The 23531-nt window shown below is 39.5% G+C and overlaps 1 protein-coding gene across 7 annotated transcripts in view; it reads right to left on the reverse strand.

The window, feature by feature from the left end:
• Positions 1–1688, reverse strand: part of MAP3K4 (mitogen-activated protein kinase kinase kinase 4) — a 49845-nt gene extending 48157 nt beyond the window's left edge. For all 7 annotated transcript variants that reach the window (XR_010997446.1, XM_068185248.1, XM_068185250.1 and 4 more), the window contains exon 1: positions 1463–1688. Coding sequence is in view for 6 of the 7 variants with exons in the window: in XM_068185248.1 (XP_068041349.1) it covers positions 1463–1673 (211 nt within the window). In the remaining variant the exon portion in view is untranslated. The remainder of the gene's footprint in view (positions 1–1462) is intronic.
• Positions 1689–23531: the final 21843 nt, after the last annotated feature.

Below are 23531 nucleotides of genomic sequence, written 5' to 3' on the forward strand. Positions count from 1 at the left end.
AAACTTAAAGTATATAAGCAGGGATAAACAACACCACCTTGTTTCTCATAAAGGTATCGATCTTCCACATGTGCTCAGAAGCAAAGGCTAACAAAGAAATATAATACATTATATTTCTTTAGTATCACAATGTCTCTGTTTAGAAACAAGCTCTTTTTTAAAGCACATAATGGAAAAAACAACTAAAAATCACCAAAAGCAAGAAAAGTTTACTATATACAGGGTTAAAATAGAGTTAATGCTGCGACAGAAGAATTTTATTGGCTTTTAAATGTGCCTTTTAGCAAAGTTAAAGAGGCTTAATAATTCTAATGCCTACGGTTAACTGGCAATAGTAACAGGATTTTTCTGTATTTTCATATAAGGAAGAGGTATTTTGGTGAATGTTCTCTTCAGTGACATTATTTGGAGGCTTCATGAAATGAAAGGGAAACAGAAGCTTTGGAAAATGTTTGTACTGGCCCTTCTTTTATTATAAATTTGCATTCCACAGCCCTACACAACCAACGAATTTAGTGTATTCACCCCAAACAATTCACCTTTTTCTTCCCTACATTTTACCTCAAAAATGTTACCCTTGCTATACACTCTAGTATTTCCTTGTTTCATGCAAAGCAATTTAAAAAATTGCTTCCAAAACATTAACTGGCAATAGTCAAGCTGCCACAACTCTGGCAAATAATTGTCAGACATTGTTATTTGTCTAAAAATATATTAAACAAACAACAAAACAAGCCCACAAAAACCTAGTTGTAAGCTGTATGAAAACATTGAACATACAAACTTAAATGGCTTTTTTGCACCCATGCAATTTCAGCAACAACAAAAAAAATCACTTTAAGCTAAAAGGTTTTATTATTTGGTAGCATTACTTAGCAACATTAGGAAAAAAAATGCATATCAAGTATGGGTTTTCCCCTGTTATCTCCTTATACTGAAGCATCAGAAGCATGGAGAAGTAACTACACTTTAAGTGCTTCACTGACATTAAAGAGTAAAGAATAATCACTAAAAATTGTATTTTGCAATAAAAAGCCTGTGAAGCGCTTCAGAACATGAAAACTGAGCAGAAAAGCAACTACACCAATACTACAGATCACAGAATTGCAGAAAAAAGTGATTAGAAAATACTTCTGAAAGTAATGTTTTCCAACTTTCTTCTCAAAATTGGGTTTATTTCGAAACTAATTTAGCCTGCTCATGATCTTAACCAGCTCTGTTTTAGAAATCTCCAAAGATAGAGATTCCACAAGCCAACAATGCCTCTGGTAAACTTCATTGTTTAAGCACTCTAATAGCAAAATTTTTCTTCTAATACCCAAGAGCCTTCCCCTGTTGCAATTCATGACAGCTGCCTTCTGTTCTTTCACTGTACCTCAGTATCCAGCTCCACCTTCTGTATAACCCCTCCACCAGGTAACAAGAGGCATTTTAGGAAAAAAAAACAAGACAGGACACCTACCTTTCAAAGTGGAGCGGCCAGCAGGTCTGCTGACATTATTTTTCTGATGCTTTGTTGACATACGCTTCATCTGGCGGGGTGTACTAGGGGGAGAAGTGCCATAGAAAGTGTCAGCACTTGCTTCATCTGATAATTCCTCAGGGTCAGATTCAGAGATCTTGGAAGTAGCATCCGATTGGCACTCTTTCCTGCAGAGAACAAGATAAACCATTACATTCAAGATGAAGAAATTTTACTTGCAGTATCTGTTTTAAAAGCTAATTCATCCATTAATCCCAACCACAGTCAACCTTCTGTATTTTACTGTCACATCCCTGTACACTTACCCCAGTTTTTTTTCATATCCCTAAGGATAAGATTCCAGTCAAATAAATAACAGGCAACATATAAAAAGGATGGTATAGGCAGTGTCACTAGAAAAACACAATGTAAACATACAAGTATATGTATCTCTTTCTGAAAAAACTTGTGGCAAGCCTAAACTAAGAGGTGCATGAAATAAACAAAGGTTCAAACATACAAATATAACACAAGACATTCCATCTAATCAGTAGCAGGGACAACAGCAGAGGTCTTCCTTTCCATCCTCCACCCTCTAAACCCCTCATACCAAAAAGTCAACTTCAAAAATCACTCTCCCACCCTTCACAAAGCTTTTATCTAGCATAGGAGATCTGGAGTATTTTTCACAGATTTTAACATCAAGAATATTAATACCATTAAGATCATAAATAAATACTATCATTCCCCAGTGGTGCCATACGTGGAATTCTCTTGCTTTAACACGTATCAGGGAGAATAACACACACAATTTTCAAAGAAAGAAAATAAATGGTTTGCCTCTATTCCCTCATTTCTGAAGCAGGTGAGCAAATAACAACTCTACAGAACTCTCAGTAACTCCTGACTCTAGTAAAAGACACTGAGGCAAAGAAACAGTCAATCTAAATCAGTGCAAGATAGCATCGGTATCCAATAACTTCAATTTCATTCAAATCACAAATTATATTTTACTTGCTACTATTTTAGGGGCAGACAAGGAATGTTACTCATACTCTAGTGAAATGAGTCTGAGTTACTGCAGCAAGAAATATGTCAGAATATTGACAGCTAGTAGAAAAGCAGTAAGGCTAACAAAACAAAAACGAAACACAAATACTGTTCTTTTTCTTGCCCTATAGCTATAAACAGAAATAAATACCTTAGCATGCAGGACAGTTATGTTCTCTACAAAGCCACAGAAACAGCACATGAAGTACTCTTCTCACTCTACTACTTCAGCTTTGAGAAGGCAGCAAGTCCACCAACTTCTGCAGATAAACTTATTGGTTACCGAATAAAAATGACCCAGGCGGTACCGCAGCACCACCTGGAGTCTCAGGAGTGCCCTACAACCTGGTCATAGTGACAACCACACAAAAACACCAATACTTTTAGTCTGGTTTCCTTGCCTTGGGACATCATAATGCTACTGTATTTTAGCAATCTGATGTAACCAACCCCCACTGTCCAAATATTAAAAGAAAGTCTTACAATTGTTCCTACATATCTTGTGAATATAGGTGTATGAGTAGGAGAAACAGATCTTGTAAGCATAGAGCTGGGAAAGTGGAATTCAAGTTTACATCTTTCTGGACACCAGAAGAGCTTTATTTCTGAGACTTCTTGTAAACAGCTCTACTGCAAAAAACACTTCAGGCAGAGAACACCCCTCTGATCTTGCCATAGACAAATCAACCACAAGAGACTAAACCACATAAAACAGAAGTCATTAGTTCCAGTGCTTATGGAGCCATTTATTTTTTCAGTGATCTCACTGGCCTGGCAAGGCACAGGGTGGGGTGCTGATGCTCTTGCAGAGGCTGGCAGAACAGATCCTGCAAGCACTCACGTTAGGTCTCCAAGGCAGTTCTAAACTAGGACAAGTTACCTCATTAGGAAAGACCAGTGAAAGCACTATTTTCCTTCTGCTTTCCTTCTCTTTTCCTTCTGTTTATAAGTTCTTCTTCGAAGAACTTAACAATCAAACCTCTCCACCAAGCCATATTAAGTGATCTTTAAAGAATGTTAGGTTATTTTGGTCACTATTGCTGGAGGCATTTGAAAGATCTGTAGATTGTGGCCCTTACAGGACATGGTTTATTGGTGGACTTGAATGTGTTACTGTACAGTCAGACTCAATCTCAGAGGTCTTTTTCAATCTAAATGATTCTATAATTCTACCTTGCTTGTTTCTTGCTATGTCTGATGAGAGGCCATGAGTGTCAGAAGTATCTTAATTACCCTCCAACCTCACACCTGAATTACATACATACCTAAGCAGCGGCATCCAGTATGACTTACTTAACATTCAACTATTTCTGCTGGGTAATTTAGTAACATGTTCTTTGATAAGAAGCACAGCAGACATCACAAAACATGCAGCACTTGAAATCATATCACAAAACAAGCAATCATGCTCTCATTCGTAACAACAGATGCAGTCTCATTAGCAGCTGGTGAGATGATCTAACCAAAGCTGGCTGGTCTGCTTAGAGAGAGAAAGGCACAGGTTGCAAAGCAAGTTTCAAAAATCCAACATATTCCGTTTAGGGTTTGTGTGCAAAGCCTATACCTCAACTCAGACCTCAAATCAGTGTCAATTACAAGCAGTGTCGCCAGCGCAAGCCTTAAGGTAAAACAATGCACTAAATACACAGGGTCTGAACTAAAGCAGCTACATCAGCTTTGACAAGCTAGGATCAATTTTCCTAATCCAGACAACACCAGGCATATATGATCTTCAGTAGCAACACTCTAGCAGTGTTATGCATTAAAATCAGTTATGACTTTTACATATTATTGACACAGCATTTGCAATGTTTGTGTGTTATTTACTGTCATGAACAAACCATAGACTAATTAAACCTGCCAATCTCTAAAACGCAGTGCTGGCAAACCTAAATCAGATTATAGTGTTGGTTATTAGAGAGAATTGTTGGTTCCTAAATACTGTTGCAACCAGGGTTGAGAAACATTAATCAAGGTTAATTTCTTCTTTGCTACCAAGATATGAAGGTTTTCTCCCCCACAGCCAGTGAGAACCATCCAAATCTTAATTAGGCTTACACACAAAAAGTGAAAGCTAGAGATGTGACAAATGCAGTTACTATTTGCTAATAGCAGCCTAACCCTAATTCCTACTAGGAAAACTAGAAGAGCGTAATTTTCATATTCTATTTACAGGTTCCCAGGCTCAATTTTCATGAGTAAAATGTTTCTTGGAAAATAAGAAGGACTGTAGCCAGGATGCATAAATCACAAATATTGGGAAAGTTTTAAGAGCAGTATGGTAATAACAACAACCAAAGCAAAACACCTTGACAGCTCTGAAATGCACCAAAAACTTCAACAAACCAAGAATGCTTCCAGACATTAACTACTATATGTTACATCGGGGTGCATTTCAACCAGGAGCTGAAAAGAAAGAATACATAATTTCTTTAATTTGCACTTCTAGGTGACAGCAGAATTTATTTTTTTTTAACTAAGTGATGGTAATGTATCTACAACTCCAGCTCAGTCATGAAAATCAAGAAAATTCTTCTAGATTTTCAAAGGCCTGCAAACAAAAATAGAAGAGGGGACAGAAATAAAGGCATGAAATTTGAAGCATCAGGGCAGGGAGCAAAAATCTGGTAACCACCACTACTGATAAAGGCCACAACTTTTGGAAAAATACATTCATTTATCACTAAAAAAAAATTAATAAATGAAAATACCACTGAAGATCACATGGGAACATTACAATTAATTAGGTTAAAGCGACACTCAGGAATACGATTTTTAACCAAAATTTTGCAGTTTCCTGAAGCATTATGCAAACTTGCAAAGTTTGTAACAGCCATTAATGAGAGATCATCCTAAAAACTGTGACAGCTATAGGGGGGAAACATTTTTTTACTCTTCCCTTCTACAGCCACCCTCATCATAAGCAGGAGTTCAAATACATTAGGCACATACATCATTAACTCAGGTTCAGCCATTGCTCATCATCCCACAGGCAGGTTAGAACCTTGTTGGGGATCAGAGGTCAATGTACTGGACTACAAGCACTTGGCAATAAGTTTGAGTTATGCAGTTACCACACAGGAGCCAGGATCATCGCCCACCACAATGGGGCTGTTTGGAAGCTATGCACTCCAGACACTGCCGCTGTAAACAGCTTCCTGCAGTTTCAAAGACATCACACCATGCAGGAATCAGGAAGGCTCTTTCTCAACACTTCTTACTTGCCCTGCCACTTTCATATAAAGAACTGCAATATCTGTACAGGGTCCAGCACCAAATTACCAAGTACCAGCTCTTGACATTCAGTGGCCTTGTTTTAAAAGCAGTGTCTGTTTTTCAAATAAATACTCCTTAACTCAGATTCAGCTTGATAATTAATGGAGGAAGACAAAGCTACATTAGTCTGTTCTTAGTAATGCACATTCCCAGTCAGCAAAAGCAGCAGAAAACACAGGCACTACTCACTGCCAAACACATCTTGTTAAAGTTAAGGTAGTTCTCCCTAAAGATAGTTGCAACCAGTCTATTTCAAACAGTATTCTGACAAGAACTGTCATCACCCAACAGCTGCTGGTAATGCAAAAAGCAAACAGAATTTTTAGGTACCCTCCTTTGCACCTGTTAAAACAGAAAAACTATAAAGTATTCAGTCGGTGCTGCTAAACACCACACACAACAAAACTGGAATCAGAAGCTCCAGTTTCTTTGGGGTAGTACTAGGTTTCATTTTGTTGCAGAAGAGAATGTAATGGTAGTCCTGGACCAACAGCACAAGGAAGGAACTTCACTAAACAATCAGTAGCACCTTGGGTATCAAAGACTGAGGTTTAGACAACCTAATCAGGAAAACAAGATGGAAAAACCTGAAGTTCTGCTACAGTACAGGACAGTTACCTGGTGTAAACACATAGTGTTACGTTCCAAAGTTAGGAAAGCATCATGCACCCCTATATTTTACCTACTTTTTAAACATGATGTTCGGAGGGAAGCTGTAAGCCTAAATAAATGGACATGATTCTGAAAGGTTGCTGAACCAAAAGCAGAAGTAACTAAAAATCCAGCTTTGGATAAGGTATTTTCAAAGATCTGCGACACATGTGAATACAAAAATGAAGTATTTGATGCTACTGCATTTACTACAAACTGCCCTAAGTGCAGCAAAAGGAAGTCTTCTGTAGAAGGCAAGGAAAATATCTTGTTGGGTTTTTTAAATTACATTTTTTATTACAGCACAGCAGGAATTTGCACACAGTATGTACAAATGAAGCTGTATTTTTTTTTTTTTTTTTTTGCTATATGCACCCTGTTTAAGTCTGGCACAGCACTTACAGGAAAGAAATTTCAAATTATGTTTTAAAGAAGATACAGTACCAGCATAAAAATTTCAGTTTTAATAAATGTTTGAATTCAAATTCAGCTACACATAGCTACAATTTTTTTCTCCCAGAGGAATCAGGGGACAGCAGGATATGTGATCATTTATCTCTGCAGCCTAGGAATGAATAACCAGCATACTGGGGGGGAAAAGCTGATACCTGGACAGGAGTAAAGGAGAACAAAGAATGTTTTCGTAACAGATAGTAATTTTACCATTTACTCCTGACACAAAATGCAAAAACACAATTGCATCTTTCATCTAGTGTGTCTACATATGCAAATCCTACAGAATCTAAGTTTGCATTAAAACAGCTTGCAGCAGAGACTGTAAGAGCACAAAAAAGAAGCAATATTAAAAAAAAATTATCAATTATGAAATGTAATGCTGTTCACACAACTTTTTACAGTGAAGACCCTCAGAAATTACCAACACTACAGTCACAGTAAGATGACACAGTAAGAAGGGGAACCTGTTCCAGTGCACCTTTTGCTTCCCAGGTTGCACATCCCTGCCCCTTTTGCCATCCCTTCTGCACAGAAGGCAACAATCATATGAACTCAATCACCAAGCTGTCAGTGAAGAAACCCATTGGTTTTCTGGTGCACCATTTACCCATCAGATCAATACCCACAAGCAAAAACCCCACAGCCACGCAACAGCCAAGCTCCTCCACTACATCCTTCCTGAGCCTGGCATTCTCTTGTAGAGACACCAAGGTAAAGAAGGCAACCTGCTAAATGTTAAGTGAAATTGTGCCCTCAGTCACTCTCTTCTGGCTGCACATGAAGCAATTTTACATGACTATCTGTCCCTTCTGCTTTCCAGACACTTTGCCAGAAGTCACCAGCGCCCAAGATGCACAGGTGTAACTTAAAGTACCAACCTAGGCTCTTTACTGCTGCTGACAAAACAATCCAGCTTGGCTGGAATGCCTTTGTTAGTAGGATTTTTCCAACTTCAGCCACTTTAATTTTGATTAGGCAGCTAAATGTACTTAATGTCACACTAGCAAGTTTCATGTGGCAGACATTCCTAGTTGAGGGAGGGCAAGCGAGGGATGTTAGGAGATGAGAACAGTAATTTTTAGCTGAGTCAGCTGCAAAACTAATGCAGATTTTTACTTGCAGCAACAATAAAAGCAAAATACTTGGGCAGGAAAATGCTTAGGGTCATACTGGTGTAACCAACTGACTGATTACATAATTCCAGTAGCTTTCTTATAAATTAACCTATGAACGAGAGGTTGTGAACATAGGAATAATGACAGAAACACTAAAACTTCATTACTGAATTGTCAGGATGTAACAGAAGCCCTTAAAAATCCCTTTGTTCACGATTCACCTTGTTTCTCTTTGAAAACTAAGTTTTATCAGGGCTGCACAAATGTGGACACTCAAGGCTGCTATGAAACCCGTGTCACCCACTGCAAACTACAGGTTTACACTACAACAACCCAGCTAACAGTTAAGAACCAAGTACAATAAATTCCACATCAGCTGAGGAAGCAATATAAAGCAAGTATTTCTGCTGCAACACAAACAGTGGTTTGGAGTCAGACTTCACTGTGAGAAAACCACCACTGTTTCTCCAGAAACCAAGGACAAAATAAAAGTCATCACTTGGGAAAAGACTAATGTACAGCTTTGAGCTAAACCCTTAAACTGTAATTGATTCCCAGCAACAACTTTTCCTCCTTGGTAACTCACAATTAAGCTGTTTAATTAGGATGGAAGGACCCAGCAAGTGTGAACACACTTCATTTCTAAAGTAGACCTCAAGCACATGTCTGACCGGGCATCACAAATTTCCATAGAGCACAAATGTACTTACTAGCAAATTTTAGTTTAACAGAAAAATTTTAACACAATTTTCTCCTTCTCAAGATCTGGATGCCACCAGAGTCAGTTCTGCGAATTACTACTACTTTGGCAGTTTTCCCAAAATTCTCCTATATTCCTGGGCAGAAGCTTCTATATGTGCTTACTATATTTACAAACAAAAAGACAATGTCACAGAAAAATCTAACAAAAGTTATTGAAAGAGTGGTGAGGTATTGAAGCACCTTTTGGCTGACTAGAACAAGATCAAAGAAGAAACTGGCAAACATTGATTCAAGAATAAATTAAGCAGAATGCAAAGTAGTAGTCATCTTTTTATAGCAAGTAGTGATAAGCACTACTGAGACATATTTAAATGATCTAAGGAAGCAATTTTTCTTCTGCAAGTTATACCAATCAGAAATAAGTATAAAAAATTAATAAAATAGAGCTCTTATAAAAGTTTTAGCATCTCAGAAAAAAAAATACTCAGAACTTTCTGTTCTTTTTTACTAGCAAATTTGAAAACAGAGAAAGCTTAACTAATTTTTCCATCTTGGATTATTTTAAGTTTTCATACAAATCTGAACCATGATGTAACAGTATTTACAGTAGATTCAGTTCTGAGCTTGCTCCGAATAGATTATTTGATTAAAACTATGCCATATTTTATTTCAAAAGAAAAAAAAAGCCTATTTAATTCTACCCTTGCTCTATAACGTGCAATAAAGTGTGAAAGTGTTGATGGGTTTGTTAGGTTTCCACATCCATGTTTAAGCCTGTCCAGTGAGGCTGCAAATGGATCAAAGGTTAGAAATGCAGAAACAGGAGCTAAGAGAGCTTTACCCAGCCCAGTTGGTATCCAACTCTCTTCACTTAACAACTGATGTTAAAATATTCATTGATTCCAGACCCCATGCTTCTCCATTAGTGCTACTTTTTCAACTTCAACTATATCCTAGCTCATATTTGGGAATCTGAACTGATTTTTTTTAAGTAAGAATTTCTGAAATATGCTTTCCTCACTAATGATGCTTGAGCACTATATAGTACAGTATCAATCCAAAGGGTAAGTGCTGCAATTAAGCTCTTGGCACCTGCACAGATCAGATCCCAAGGTCTCAAGCCACAAACCAATACAGTTAAGAAGACTTAATTAAGAACTACTTATGAAAAATCTGTACTAACACACCTGCATGGATTTTCTGGAAAACTTAAGCCACACCAAGAAAAGTTACATACTACTGGGAAAAAGCGTTAAGTTGCTAGGTTCAGCTATAAATACATCATATATAAAAGTGAAAAACTGGGAAATGCACAGACCTGTGATAAAAGACATAAAGAACTGTAACAGCCATTCTTCCCCCACTCTCCCACACACACTCTACTCTTATGGCAGAAAGTTCCATTCCCAGTTAAGAAAAAGCTAACAACTGGTTATGATCCCAAAGTTTCAGATCATCATTTAGACAAAGTCAAAGTCTACAAGAACCCTGAAGGTGAAGCACTGAAAGTTAAATAAGTTTTCAATGGAAGCTGCTGTCTGAGCACGGCATGCTGGACTTCTTGTCTGTGATGTTTGGAAAATCCGTGCAATGCAACAGGACTTCAGGCCTCTGCACTATTTGGAGCATCCCAAAAGCTCAGTGGTCACACCCACAGAGAGTTCTATAGTGAGGCCAAGAAGTAATCAAGGCATGAGTAACTGTGGCCTTGTTATCATTTACTGAATGGATGTTCTACAGCCAAAATGATAAAAACCTTTACAAATACTGCTCTAAGGAAAAGCAACAGCAAGTAAACCAGCAGCACAAGTAAGCCAAGGGCGGAATAAACCATACATTTACACCAAATTAAAAAGCAACACATGGTACTCAGTACCACTGAATATCAGCAGGACACACACAGAACTAATTTCCTCCTTCTACCCTAAGACTGCAGAAGACATTCATCAGCACAATCGTTACTGCCTATCTTGTCCGGCTCCAGAATAAACCTGATCAGGTTTCATGACAAATTAATGTGACTTCACACACAGGGTTCTTGGAATGGACACAAGTAAACATTTGACAATTCAGTAGCACTCAAATTCAGATGTTAAAGATTTTCATTTGGCTTTATGTTTGCAGTAAGCCAAGAGTGAGCATGGGACCCTTGTCAACTCTTTAAATAAATAAGTTTCTAAGTTATTTTTTAAAATTCAAAAATTATTTAATTAATAAATTACAGACTAAATGTAGCATCAGTGCAGTTAACATCTGAAAAAACAATAAAACTGAAGGAAAGTAACAGTTTTGCAAACATAAATATTGTAGGCAACAGCAAATCCAACCACGCAACTGAAGAAATGAGCTGAGATTCCTGGGCTGACAGAGGTCAACACACTATTGACTAGCACCTGATACTATGAAAAATTGTCTTCTAATTGTATTTTAGCTGCAGTTTAAAAGAATGGTTTGTATGTAATTTAAGAAATGTGGTTGTCATGGAAATCAAATCTTTATAAGCCTCTAAAAATCCCAATTAGCTCCCTGAAATAAGAATTACTGCATACCCCTTATGCTTTCCTTTAAATTCAGTAGATTTGTTTTTATCACAGCACAGTTTGCATTCCACAAAGGTCACTATCGCTAGCTTACATAATAGCAAAACCAACCTTGACAGAGACAGCACTAATTAACAGACATAAAACCAACCCAAGCAGCCACACAACACAGACTAATCCTTACTGCTACAAATGCCAAAGACATCTCAACTAGCACTTCATGTGTGTTTGTGCGTAGGTGGAGCAATCAGTCATTCACTCCAGTCTTGCACATGTAAACAAGAACATGCAATACATGTAGAACAGAGATTACATCTTACCTCATTTAAATGCATGGGGGAAAAAAAAAACTATGGCAAAGCTCTATATACTTAAATCATTTTTCCCACTGAAGCTATGATCTTAAGTTAATAAAATAAACTCTTTTACTGCTCATATACTATCAGCCATACAGATAGTCTGGCAAGCAGGAAAATATGTTGAACACAATTCATGACATAACCTCAGGCTTCCCCCAAACCACAGATGCTGCAGACTGACAGCCCCAATTCATTGTCATCCTAGAGACAACAAATCTGATAGACCGACAAGTTCTCCAGCAAGGAGGAAGCCTCCACATAATTAACAATTCTGTCCCACCTTATTTACAGCCTTGATCCTTCCTTCACCCCTTGCACTGGATGTGTGCTAGGAGAAAAGAGGGCTACAAGCAATCAAGGCACAAGTCAGGGTAGCCCTATGGCTCTTCATGCCTTTGCAGTGCCCCCAAACAAAGGACAAAGTCTCAACAAAGGACATGCTTAAGGCCTCATTTTTCTCTATAGTGGATTTTGTGCCAGAAAATTCTTGGGAAAGGCTAAAATTGGGCTTTGGAAATATAAAGCCTATGGGTAATAATCAAGAAGCACCACAGACATATCTGTTTTAATTAGCATGCTAAATTAACTAAGTGGAAACATTTTAGCTTGAAAACTTTCCATTTGTTTTAAGGATTGATACTTAAATGTATCTTAAATGATACTTAAATGAATGTTTCATTAAACCTTTCAGTAGTATCTTTTCACTTATCCATAACCACTGCATGCTATCCAGGGTCAAAGTGCAATTCTATCTCAAAATCAACATCTGCTTGTAGCTTCCCTGAGCATTTTTCAGTTTAGAGCTGTCTCCCCTCTCTCCCCCCACCAAAGTGTGTTTATAGACAGAAAGGAAGACCTGGGAAAAACAGCGTGTTTTTGGAGAGGGATTCACAATCAAAAGCTTTTGACTCAGGACTGTGTAATTAAAAAATATATATATATATATATTTTATGTTTGCCTTCAGTTACAAAATTTGCCATTGCATTTATATTCTAATAAGAGACAGACACCTCACACAAAGACAAGCTGATTTCTCACATCAGGCAGTCTCAAAACAACAAATCAGTAAGTTTTGTTTATTAAACAAATGTAGGCGTACTGCTAATTCAGAATGACTGAATACTTCTCCACCAGAATTAAGGTTAGCTTAAAGAGAATGCATTATAGCAATGCACTTCATTACTAGCCAGAACTCTTTATCATAGGAACACATTCATACTCTACAAACAAGATTAAAAGTGATTAGCTATCAAATGGATTTCAAATGCCCAAGCCTGTGCAAAATAGACTGATTTCAACAAGATTCTGACCTCACAGCTCCAAGAATAAACACCTAATGACGACTCCAAAATTTAAATCAGAAGTAAACATGTTTGAAAAAGCTTCAGATACTTCACTTGTATTACATTTAAGTAAAAGCAAAGGCTGCATAAAGCCAGAGAAGCAGGTGTGAACTTGGGACACAAAGTATATGCAGAAGTGAATCACAGTGGATGGAGTACATGCATTACCCTACACAAATTAAGGCTACCTAATTGTTTTGAGACATCCCCTTCCCACCCACCAGCTCACTCCGAAATAGCTAATTCAATTTTCATTTGCTGGGTGAAGTTGTCACCACATTATCCACACCCACATCCGACTCATATAAACTGTCCTGTAATAAGCAGAATCCAGCAGAGGTCAGAAATGGCCCTGCACAGGAAATGCCTGGGTGTTTTCCATTCAGGCTCTGAAGATTGCTCTTCTACATGGAGACAGCCCAGATCTAGGGTCATGCTGCTGTACAAACTTTATTTCAAATAATTTTCTGCTTAACCTGCAGTATTAGTCTTTGAAGAGTCCTTTAAAAAGGAACTTAGACACTTACTAATTCAGTTGCCCTGCAGCATTTATATTTCATAATATTTCTGTTAAATCTTACTAATTTTATATATATTCTGATTTTGGCATTCTCATGACAGAAAAACAAATCGTTAATGCACATTCATGAAAACTCAAAGGCACTGTTCAACCCCACAGCCTTGACCCACACAGGAGCACATCACCACTTCCCTTTTAATCCATCAGTACAAAACAGCAGCTCGCAATACTCAATAACTATCTCAGCAACACCATAGCAGATATTTTGCACAGCACACCTGGAACACAATGCACCTGACGACTACCTTACACTACTAATTGATCACACAAGCGTTTTAAAAACGCTTCCTGAATGCCTCCTAGTGAGAAGTGAAGTGCATCAACAGGATGTTATTTAAAAATGTGAAATAATTGCCACGGAATTAATAGCTTGGACTTATGCAATACTTCTGCAGCCAGCTGGAAACACTAAACCATAAAGTAATTTGCATCTCCATCTCTCAGCCGGGCACAGATGGAGACTTGCAAAAAGCCAATCTACAGGTCAGCACATTCAGGAGGTGACAGCAGTTGCAGAAAGCTGTGAGGCATCACAACACTTCTTTGTGAACGCTTTTTTTTTTTTCTTTTTTTTTTTTTTAACTCTATCTTCTTACAACTATCCTTTGCAACGTTGCCAGCAGCGATACTCCATGACCCTGCTGTTTTACCGGCACGCCAAAGAGAACCCGATTTTAATCACGGCTGCCATAAACACGAGACAGCCTTCCAAGAGGGCAGCGCTTTTATCGCTGCAGTTCACAAATCAAGGAGCACAGGTCACGCTCCGTCAGCCTCCCGCGGGCTCCAGCTGCTGCTCCCCCTCCGCACCTCCGGCCCGACCCCGAGAGCCGGGCGGGCACTGCCCCTACACACCCGCTTGCACTGCTGCGAGGCTGGGGGCGAAGCAAACGATTTGCTTTTAATTGCAAAGCGCCCACAAAACACTGCCTTACCCACCGCAGCCACTAGAGATTTCTTATCGAAGCACCGTCTCGCTCCGTGGCGCTCTGCAGAAGCGCTGAAGCAGCAGCAGCCGCAGGTTCTGCAGCGCGGAGGGGCCGGGACGCAGAGCGTGCACCCCCGGCCCCGGCGCTCGCAGCCCCCGCCCGGCATCGCTCCCTGCACGGAGCTCCCCGTGAGGCAGGCAGCGCTGCATACTGACCTCCCCGGCGGCGACTCCTCCATGGCGGCGGCGGCGGCACAAACCAGCGCGGCGGCGTCTCTCATGCATGCACCGGGGCCGGCATGGCGGCGGGCCCCAGTGCGCGGTGCGGGGGCGCAGCGAGGAGCGGGAGCAGCGGGAGGAGGGGAGCGGGTCCCTAGCCGGCTGCAGGAGCGCGGCCGCGCAGAGCCGCCCGCGCGGCCGCCATCTTGGGAACAGCCTCCGAGGGCAGCGGCGCCGGCAGCATCGCTACGGCGCGCCAGGAGGGACCGGCCGCGCCAGAGGCGCCCGCTCCGCCGCGGCGGGGCGGGGGGAGGCTCCCGGTGCGGCTTTCACCCTCTCGGCCGCGGGGTCGGGACAGGCTGTGGGACAGCGGTGCTTCCCTCCGGCACCGTGGAAATTACATCTCCGCGCTTCCCCGCGAGGGGCCGCGTTTATCCCGAGGCGGGGCGGTGATGGGGGCGCGGCGGGCGCTGCCGCCCCCTCCCTGCCCTGGCGGCGGAGCCGTCTGGCGCTGCCTGCGGCCGCTCGCTGCGGGTGCCGCGGTCCCTGCCGCTGCTCGCTCCCACACCGCCGGCACACAGAGAGAGAAGAGAACTGTTACTGCTGAGGGGAAGATGGTTTCCCTCAGCAGGTGCCCGCTCCCTGCAGCCGTGCTGGCCCGAAGTCCAGCGGCTGCGGAGGCGGGGGCGACCGCGGCCGGATCCAAGGAGGTGGAGGGCGTGAAAGACCCTTGAGGTCCCCTTTGGGGGCGTGCATGGAAGAGTGACCTTCTGTCTTATATACTCTGCTGCTGACAGAGTAACTTGCTTGAATTTATGAGCCTGGACTTTTTAAACCCTCCAGCAGCACTGGTTATCAGCCTTGGACAGAGAACCGGAGCCACATGATCCAGCTGGAAATACAGGGAGGAAAATGTGATTTCCTGAACTGCAGGTTGGCTGGAACGTCAATATCAATATTAACTGCCGCCAAAGGCAGAAAAGTGCCACGGGTCTTTTAATTGTTGGGGTCGGTGACAGGGAGCGTCACCTTCTGTGTTACAGGACTGGGAGCACAGCAACAAACCCTGGCATCAGTAATGTGTACACAAAGCACATGCATTATTTCTGATGGGTGAAATTTGAGCTTGGACTAGAATCAGTTCTAGATTCTGCATTTTTGCACCAGTTTCTTCATTAGCTGTTCAAGAAATTTGCACCCATCTAGTCTGATACCAAAATTCAGCTGTAAAGTCACTGTTCATGAAATAAAGTTGTCCACCTCTCTGTTGAAGTTTAGGAAACAAATTCAACAGTCCTTTTGAAATAAAAGAACATTTTAAAGCTGAAATGCAGGATATACTTCTACTGTATCATCTTAATACTATCTACTATTTATCATCTTAATGAATGCATTCTTTAAAATCCAGGACCAGATAAATGTCATTATGCAGGAAGCCACTTACACTGTTTTTCCATAGGTCAAGAAAGATAACCAAATCACCATGACCCTGATGATCGTGGCATTGAAACATCAAGACATTCAGGATTTATGTCAAGAATTATTAGTTAAGATACCTCATGTAATGGAAAAATGTGGTATCTATCATGTTAAAGACTTTTGCTCGAGTACTTGAGCCCAAAAACCGTAAAGCAGTTCCAATGGCAGATACACACAATACATTCCCACTAATCTGTCATGGTGAACAGAACTTAGAAATCATAGCTGAAGGTCAAAAATTCTGAAGTGCTAACCTAATAAATTAGTTGTTATCTCCATAAAAAGTATACATTATCTAAGGTAAAGCTGCTTACTTCACGGTATGCATGTGTTTTTAGTATGATCACAAATAACAAAGAGTCAATGTTACGGATTAAATTTGAACATTCTTTTCAGTTAGGGGTCATTGTCTCACACCATCTCTGCAGCTGTTTGCAGGGCAGAGATGTATTTAGCAATTATGGCAAAATATTTCAGCTACTTTGCTTCTTCTATTGAAATAATCAATGCAGTGGTCTGTTAGAAGCACAGTTTTCATTAAATCTGATACTGCATTTTGCCATAGATGTGATGGTGTAGAAGCGGAGCCATCCCAAGGGCCCTTGGCAAAGGGAGAAATGACCACTGCCACTACTTTCTGTAAATATTAAGATAGTTTACTGGAGTAAACTGGGGTTCACTGCAGCCTCTCAAACAAGGTGGTCCAGAAAACTCTTCCCTGTACACATTTTCCCCTTTCCCTTGAGGGCAACCCAGCATATTGCGTTGCATCACAATCTTGTGGTATATCACAGAAAACATCCTAGAACTACAAATACTGGCCAAGAAAAGCAAGGCTGTAAATTTGATACAGAGATGCTTCTTTATCTGCAATTGACCATGGTGAGCAACATAGCTCCTGGCATCAAGGAGAAGACTGTAAGCGAAGAAGTTTATGAAGGGCCTTACGGAGAACTTGGGAAGAAATTAAGAGATACGGGAATATTTGGAGGTGATAGCACAGGAAACACCAGATGATAGAAGAGTCTCAGAGCCTATATAGGCATAATATTTGGCAAAGAAAAAATTTCAAGGCAATACAGAGGTCTTAAAAATTGATATGCAAAAAAAATTCAATTATTTTTTTTCTTTTAAGGAATATCATCATATTTCAAAGACTCCCTGACTACCAGTTTCTGAGTCTAAACATATCAATATTTCAAAGGTGCATGGAAATTGATAAATGACATTGTTCACTCTGGTTCTACTACTGGAAAAGAATAAGGCACAAGGTTAAAATACACATCATAATAAGTAGCATCAGTCTGTAAGAAAATAGAGTTAAAATATTAGGAATTGATGTTATTGTCTGATGTGGCAAAATCATGACTCCAAAATTCCAGGTTAAAAAAACAAACCAAGAAATAAGTAACTGTCAAAATAGACAAACTTATTTCAGTTTAACTTCTGTTTTCAGAAGTTTTAGAATTAATTTTCTTCTTTTTCTTCAGGAAACATCTGGCTTTATAATTTAGCAGATGCTGCAATTGCTTAGGAATTACTTATTATTCTAGCAACATGCCTTTTATTACAGTAGCAGTCCTAGAACTTGCAATAGAAATTTGACATGGCAATAGCATCCTAATAACAAAAATAGGTATTTGAAATAGCATTTTCAAATTTCTACTGCAACTACCCTTGAAATTTCTATTGACTCCTGGGGCATATAGGCTGTTCCTCCTCAAGTCATCACAGGTATCAGACACAGTTGTACACGCAGCTGTGCTTTTGCCATCTGCTATTTCTCCAGGTATTTTCTCTATACAAAAAATCCTAATGTAGACAAAGAAATATTTGGTCCATGTAAGTAAATAAATATGTTATAAGAATATATTTGAATTTTATTCTCCTGGTATCTGTCACAACGCCAAACTTCCAAACTTATTTTTCACATTATGAATGTTGCACAGAATAAGGCACAACTTGGTTTTGGGTTTTCTTAAGTCATGTAAATGAAATCTTAGTAAATGAAATCTAGTAATCAGATTTTTCTTCACTGTGTGAACTACATGCAAAAAAAATTCAAATTCTTGACAAAACTAGCTTTGTACAATTAGTTTTTCCTTCAAATAAGTTATTTATTTTAATTCTAATAAAAGCTATTTAAAAGTAAAAGCAAAGTTAATCAGACATTAGAAAACAGCCTGCTAGGTATAGTTAGTCTAGATTTAGTAAAATGTGCTGAAGACAATATTAATTTTTTCTTGGTCATGGATTAGAAATGCTCTTCTGCAATGCAATGGAGAATAAAACATGAACAATACATGCATTTAATATCTAGAACACAACCTGACACAATTTCTTATGTAGACATTGCAACTAGCATTTCCAGAGTCCAAATAAAATACCAAGATGTATTTCTACCTGGGCATATGCAGATTCCTCCATCTACAGTTTCATTGTTCTCACAGAAGATCAGGCTGGGGGTGGCATTGAAAGAAACAGAACTCAGTTTTCAGTGTTATCCAACCTGAACATTGCTGCAATTGATTTGAAGTGTGAAGCTGAAAGAAATTAAGGAGTCCCACTGTATATAGGCCTGTTCAATCACCCGTTAGTGCTGTGATTCATTCACTTGGGAAGCTGGCATGATAGCTGCCAAAGCTTGTTCAGCAGCATGGTTTGACTCCTGTGCTATAATAGGAGCTGGCTAACTTGACAGAGGTGGAATATTTCTGTCTGAGCACTGTCATCTCACAAGCTGCATGTCGGATTGCACAGGGCTCAATCCCATTAATTCGCCACTATTAAAGGAGTACTTGTTAGTAAGAGCAGCATGAGGTCAGAGACATTCTTGTGATTATTGTTTTATCACTTCAACTGGGCATTATATTATTTTTTAGGTACATCCTGTCCTAAAAAGCTACTCTATGTAGCACTGCCTCTGCACTATTAAAATGGCTTGACCCAAATGGGAGAAGTACAAAATCCAGTTGTGCTTAACGCTGTATGCTTTTACTGTGCAAAGCTGGTCTTTGGGCTTAGTGTCTATAAAGCTTGGCATAGCTAAACCCACTGGCTACTCTTCAAAGATACCAAGGCACTGGACTTGGGAAATTACCTGAAACTGAAAATGTTGACACATTGTGTATAGTAGTGTGGCTACAGCAGTTTATATTTTCCCAATTACTGATTTTGACCAGTGAAAATCAGCTGCACTGAATTCAATGCTACTCGAACTTGCCTATCAACAACAGAGTAAGCTTGCTTAAAGCTAGCTTGGCTCCTGCTAAATCATATTTTAATTCTTTCCCCAGCTGTATAATAGACATGCTCAGTGGGCAGCCATGGGACATTTATAAACAAGACCAAATTCTTGTCTCCATTTATGTTCACTGCATTAATTTCATGTTCAAAGAAGCTCCAGTGAAGAGCTGGGGCCAATTCTTTGAAACCCTATTTGCAGGCCCAGAGCATATCCATTTATCTTCTGTGTGTGCCTGACAGTGCAATTCAATGCATTGTTGCACGCAACTCTTTCAACATGTTTCCAAGCCTCCTGCAAGCTTGACTAGTTGCTTATACCAAAATTTATGAAGTGATGCTTATTTCCATCATCCCAGAAAGCACCAAAAAAAATTCCAGACTATATCTTTTTTAAATATCTGGTTGTGCAGCTGAGATTTTGTCTACATCTGCCTTACAGCAGCTGCATTATCCCAGCAGAAAGCAGCTGTGAGATTTGTACCAAACTTCCCTGTCTAGGAAGACTGGAGCTGCCCATGACTCCTCCTTCCCACAGCTCTTTTTATAAGTGAGAGTAATCATAGAAAAGCAGCGTGGCTGGCATTTTCCTTTACCCCAGCAGGTCCTGGCAGTTGTATCAGCTGGATGGAGTTATAAGCAGCCATGAGAAAATTTTAATCTTCATTAAATGTTAATCCCTGCAAACACTTACATACACATCAGTTCACTTATATAATAGGCATACTGAAATCAGTGGGACAACCCTGGGAGAACAGTTACTCATACATATAAATGTTTATAGGATTCATTTCCTCCTTTTGCTCTGAATCATCTGGAGTAATTCTGTCCCCACAACTTCACAAGGTGAGTTTTGTGGTGTAATCCCGTTGATGGCTCAGTTCCGGTGAACATCAATAGGAATTAAGATATTCTCCGTTTGCTGCAAAGCCCTCCTAACTAGAGCAAAGTAAAATAGCATCTTATTCTACAACTCCCAGTTGTGTCCCATTCTGCAGTGCCTCAGATTTTTTCATTTCTGTCCATTTCATTACTTCAAAAAAGCTGTTCCCTCATTGTTAACATAACTATTTTCATCCTTCTAAATACTTATACAGTTCCTACAGTATAAAACACTATAAAGAGCTAATCGCCTGCCATTTGACATTATTCCAATGCATTCAGAGTTTTTATTCTCATTTGAATCTTATTGGCCCCTATCATTATTTCTATGATTTATTTGCATTTCCTCTTCCTCACAGGAATTGATGCTTATTTTAAGGCACATCCATGCTAGGAGAAATAGCACACAGCACTTGAAATAACTGTGGAATGATGTGAGCTAATATGATGTCCTGGCACAGCAGTCTTTCCAGCTACAGCCAGCTGAGGAATCCAGATTATGACCTTTGTGTTAGGAAGCTGAGATCCATGTGATATTTTTTACTGAGCTGTTTGTTTAAAAGATGGCTTTTCTCAACACCTTTGGGTGAATTTCTCTATGACTGCCAGGATACAATGGGCATTGATAAATTTTAGGAGTAGTTATTTTAATTCTGTATTTCAGTCCAAAGCCTCTCAAATCCACTGTGGTTGCTCTTCAGCCATAGTGATTATCAAACATACAAAGGGGTCAAAATTTTGTTAGTTTTTCTTCCTGTCCAAAGAAAATAGAATGAGATAATGTGTTGTTTGAGAACAAGATGACCTTGTTGAAGCTGAGGGTCTGTAATTGCTTGGTTCCTCCTCTCTTGCAGGCTCAATGCTATGGCATGTTTGAGCCCTGCTTCTACTGTTTATCTGTGGGTAGTGTGAAGTCCAGGAGAGAAATTTCTTCCACTCCTAATCTCAGCAGAGCTACCAGTCAGTTAGCTCTACTACTTGGCATAGGCGTTGAGGCACTGGCAACATAAACCAGACTAAACTTGGTTAAAAGACTCCAGCTTTCCAACAATGCATGGATGTTATGGCACGCAGAGCTAGGAGAAAAATGCTGATCTGGAGATTCAGCACCCAGTTTTCAACAGGGCAAGCACACATTATTTGTCCAGTAGTATTGGAGAAGGACTCCTGGCTAGAGCGTGCTTGTTCACCTGTCGGAAGCATTCAGTATGGATCAGTTGCAAAACTTTATCACATGTTGGATAGCTGCCTGAGATGAGATCATAGAAGTATTAATCTTCCAACTAACTCTTTAGATGGACATTTGGGCAATAGCCCGTCTGTCTGAGGCAGTTATGGTCTTCATTAGGCATAGATGACTAGTCACAGAACAAGGAGTTATGTATTCTATAAGCTGTGGAAGATGACTCTAATACATACTATATTTCTATATGTACAGTTACAGTTAATAGAAGAATTGCATTGCTATTCTTACCTGGATTTTAAATTTCAACAATAACATTTCAGTTCAAACTTTTACATTAAAATTTGTATTTGTACTTTTCTAAACCACCCCCAAGTGACAGCTTAATTCTGGGCTCCCCATCACAAAAGAGATAGGGACATGCAGGAATGATTCCAGCCAAAGACCATAAAGGTAGTGAAGGGTGTGGAGCACCTGAGATCTGAGGAGAGAAGCTGGAAATGTTCAGCCTGTGAAAGAGAAGGCTCAGGAAGGATCTTAGCAATGTGTATAAATACTTGATGGGGCAGAGTAAAGAAGATGGAGCCAGGCTCTACCCAGTGGTGTCCTGCGAAAGGACTAGAAGCAGTGGATAAACCATGAAAAATTATGTTTAAACTTGAGAAAACTTAATTGTGAGAGTGGTCAAACAATGGCATGGGTTGCTCAGAGAGGTTGTGGAACCACCAACCTCAGAGATATTCAAAACCTGAGTGTTTGTAGCCCTGAGGTACCTGCTCCTGCTCACCCTGCTTTAAGCAGAGTGGTGGGATGAGGTGATCTCAGGGGAACCTGTCCACCTCAGCCATTCTGTGGCTGATCTCATAAATACTTTTGAATTACAAGCTATCTCTTAAACAGAAAGTTCCGAGTAAACAAAACTATTTAAAAGCACACAGCACCAGAAAATTTTGGTATTATTTATAATTTTGTTGTGAATTGTGGTGATTTTAAAATAATGAATTTTTAATAAAGAACTATTGCTGGTAAGAATTAAGTTATTCTAAAATATATAATTCATAATGCTGTTAAGTAGCCATTTCTGCCAGCTAAATTGTAATTTTCTGTCAGAAGAAGGTGTGCAATACCAAATATGTGGGTAAAATCCCAGCTTTGTGAGCACCCTCCTTTCCAAAGTTGTGCCATTTCCTACTAATGAGGTTTTACAGCAAGACCAATGATACTGCCTTTTAAAAAAATTATTTTATACTTGAACAATATGGACTGTTTTAAGAAACTTCTGAAAAACAAGTAACATTATCCATGCTTTTGTATTTTAAGTGATACAGAATCCTGATATTCAAATTGTATAAATTATATACCATTGCATTTTACATGTCAAATAAACCAAGCTTGTCATTATTTGGATGTGGTCAGCTTTAATGCTCTGAAAAGAGTGAATGTGACATCCATAATCATTTGTACAAAGCCAGAATCTGAAAATCCTCTGATTTCAGCATTGTTTTTTCTCAGTGAGGTTTCCCCAACCAAAAGATGAATGGCTCTGTGCTATTCCCTATTCATGACATTGTACCTCAGCTGAGCTTTCTGATGTACCATAATTATAACACTACTTGTATTTGAAAATAACCTGTAAGCACATTTAGTGTGACAGGTACAAAACATCTATTGATATCACCATTATTTTTCAGAGTTACATTTCATGCTCTGTTTATTGCAGCTATTCCAGATCTCCTTGTTGTATCCACAATAACGTGCCAACCATGGTGTTGAGTAAGAGGATTTAACAGTGAATGGATCTCTCCCTGAAGTAACTAGCTCAGATAAACTTCAGAAAGTGATGTTTTGCCTGCCTCATCATTTGTCTAAAAAGGATAAGGGCAGAGCTATCAGAATAACTCTGATGTAATGCAGTGAGTATGAGTGTCCTAGAAAGTTGCAAGCTGTAGGTGTCACATCATCACAGAGTCTTATTTCCTGTGAGCTGCAAATGATTTTTTATTTGAATTTAAAATATTTTTGCCTGAGAAAGCAGTAACAAGCAGCCTATTAAATATACCAT

The sequence above is a fragment of the Anomalospiza imberbis genome, chromosome 3, assembly GCF_031753505.1.
Source record: "Anomalospiza imberbis isolate Cuckoo-Finch-1a 21T00152 chromosome 3, ASM3175350v1, whole genome shotgun sequence".
Classification (NCBI taxonomy): Eukaryota; Metazoa; Chordata; class Aves; order Passeriformes; family Viduidae; genus Anomalospiza; species Anomalospiza imberbis.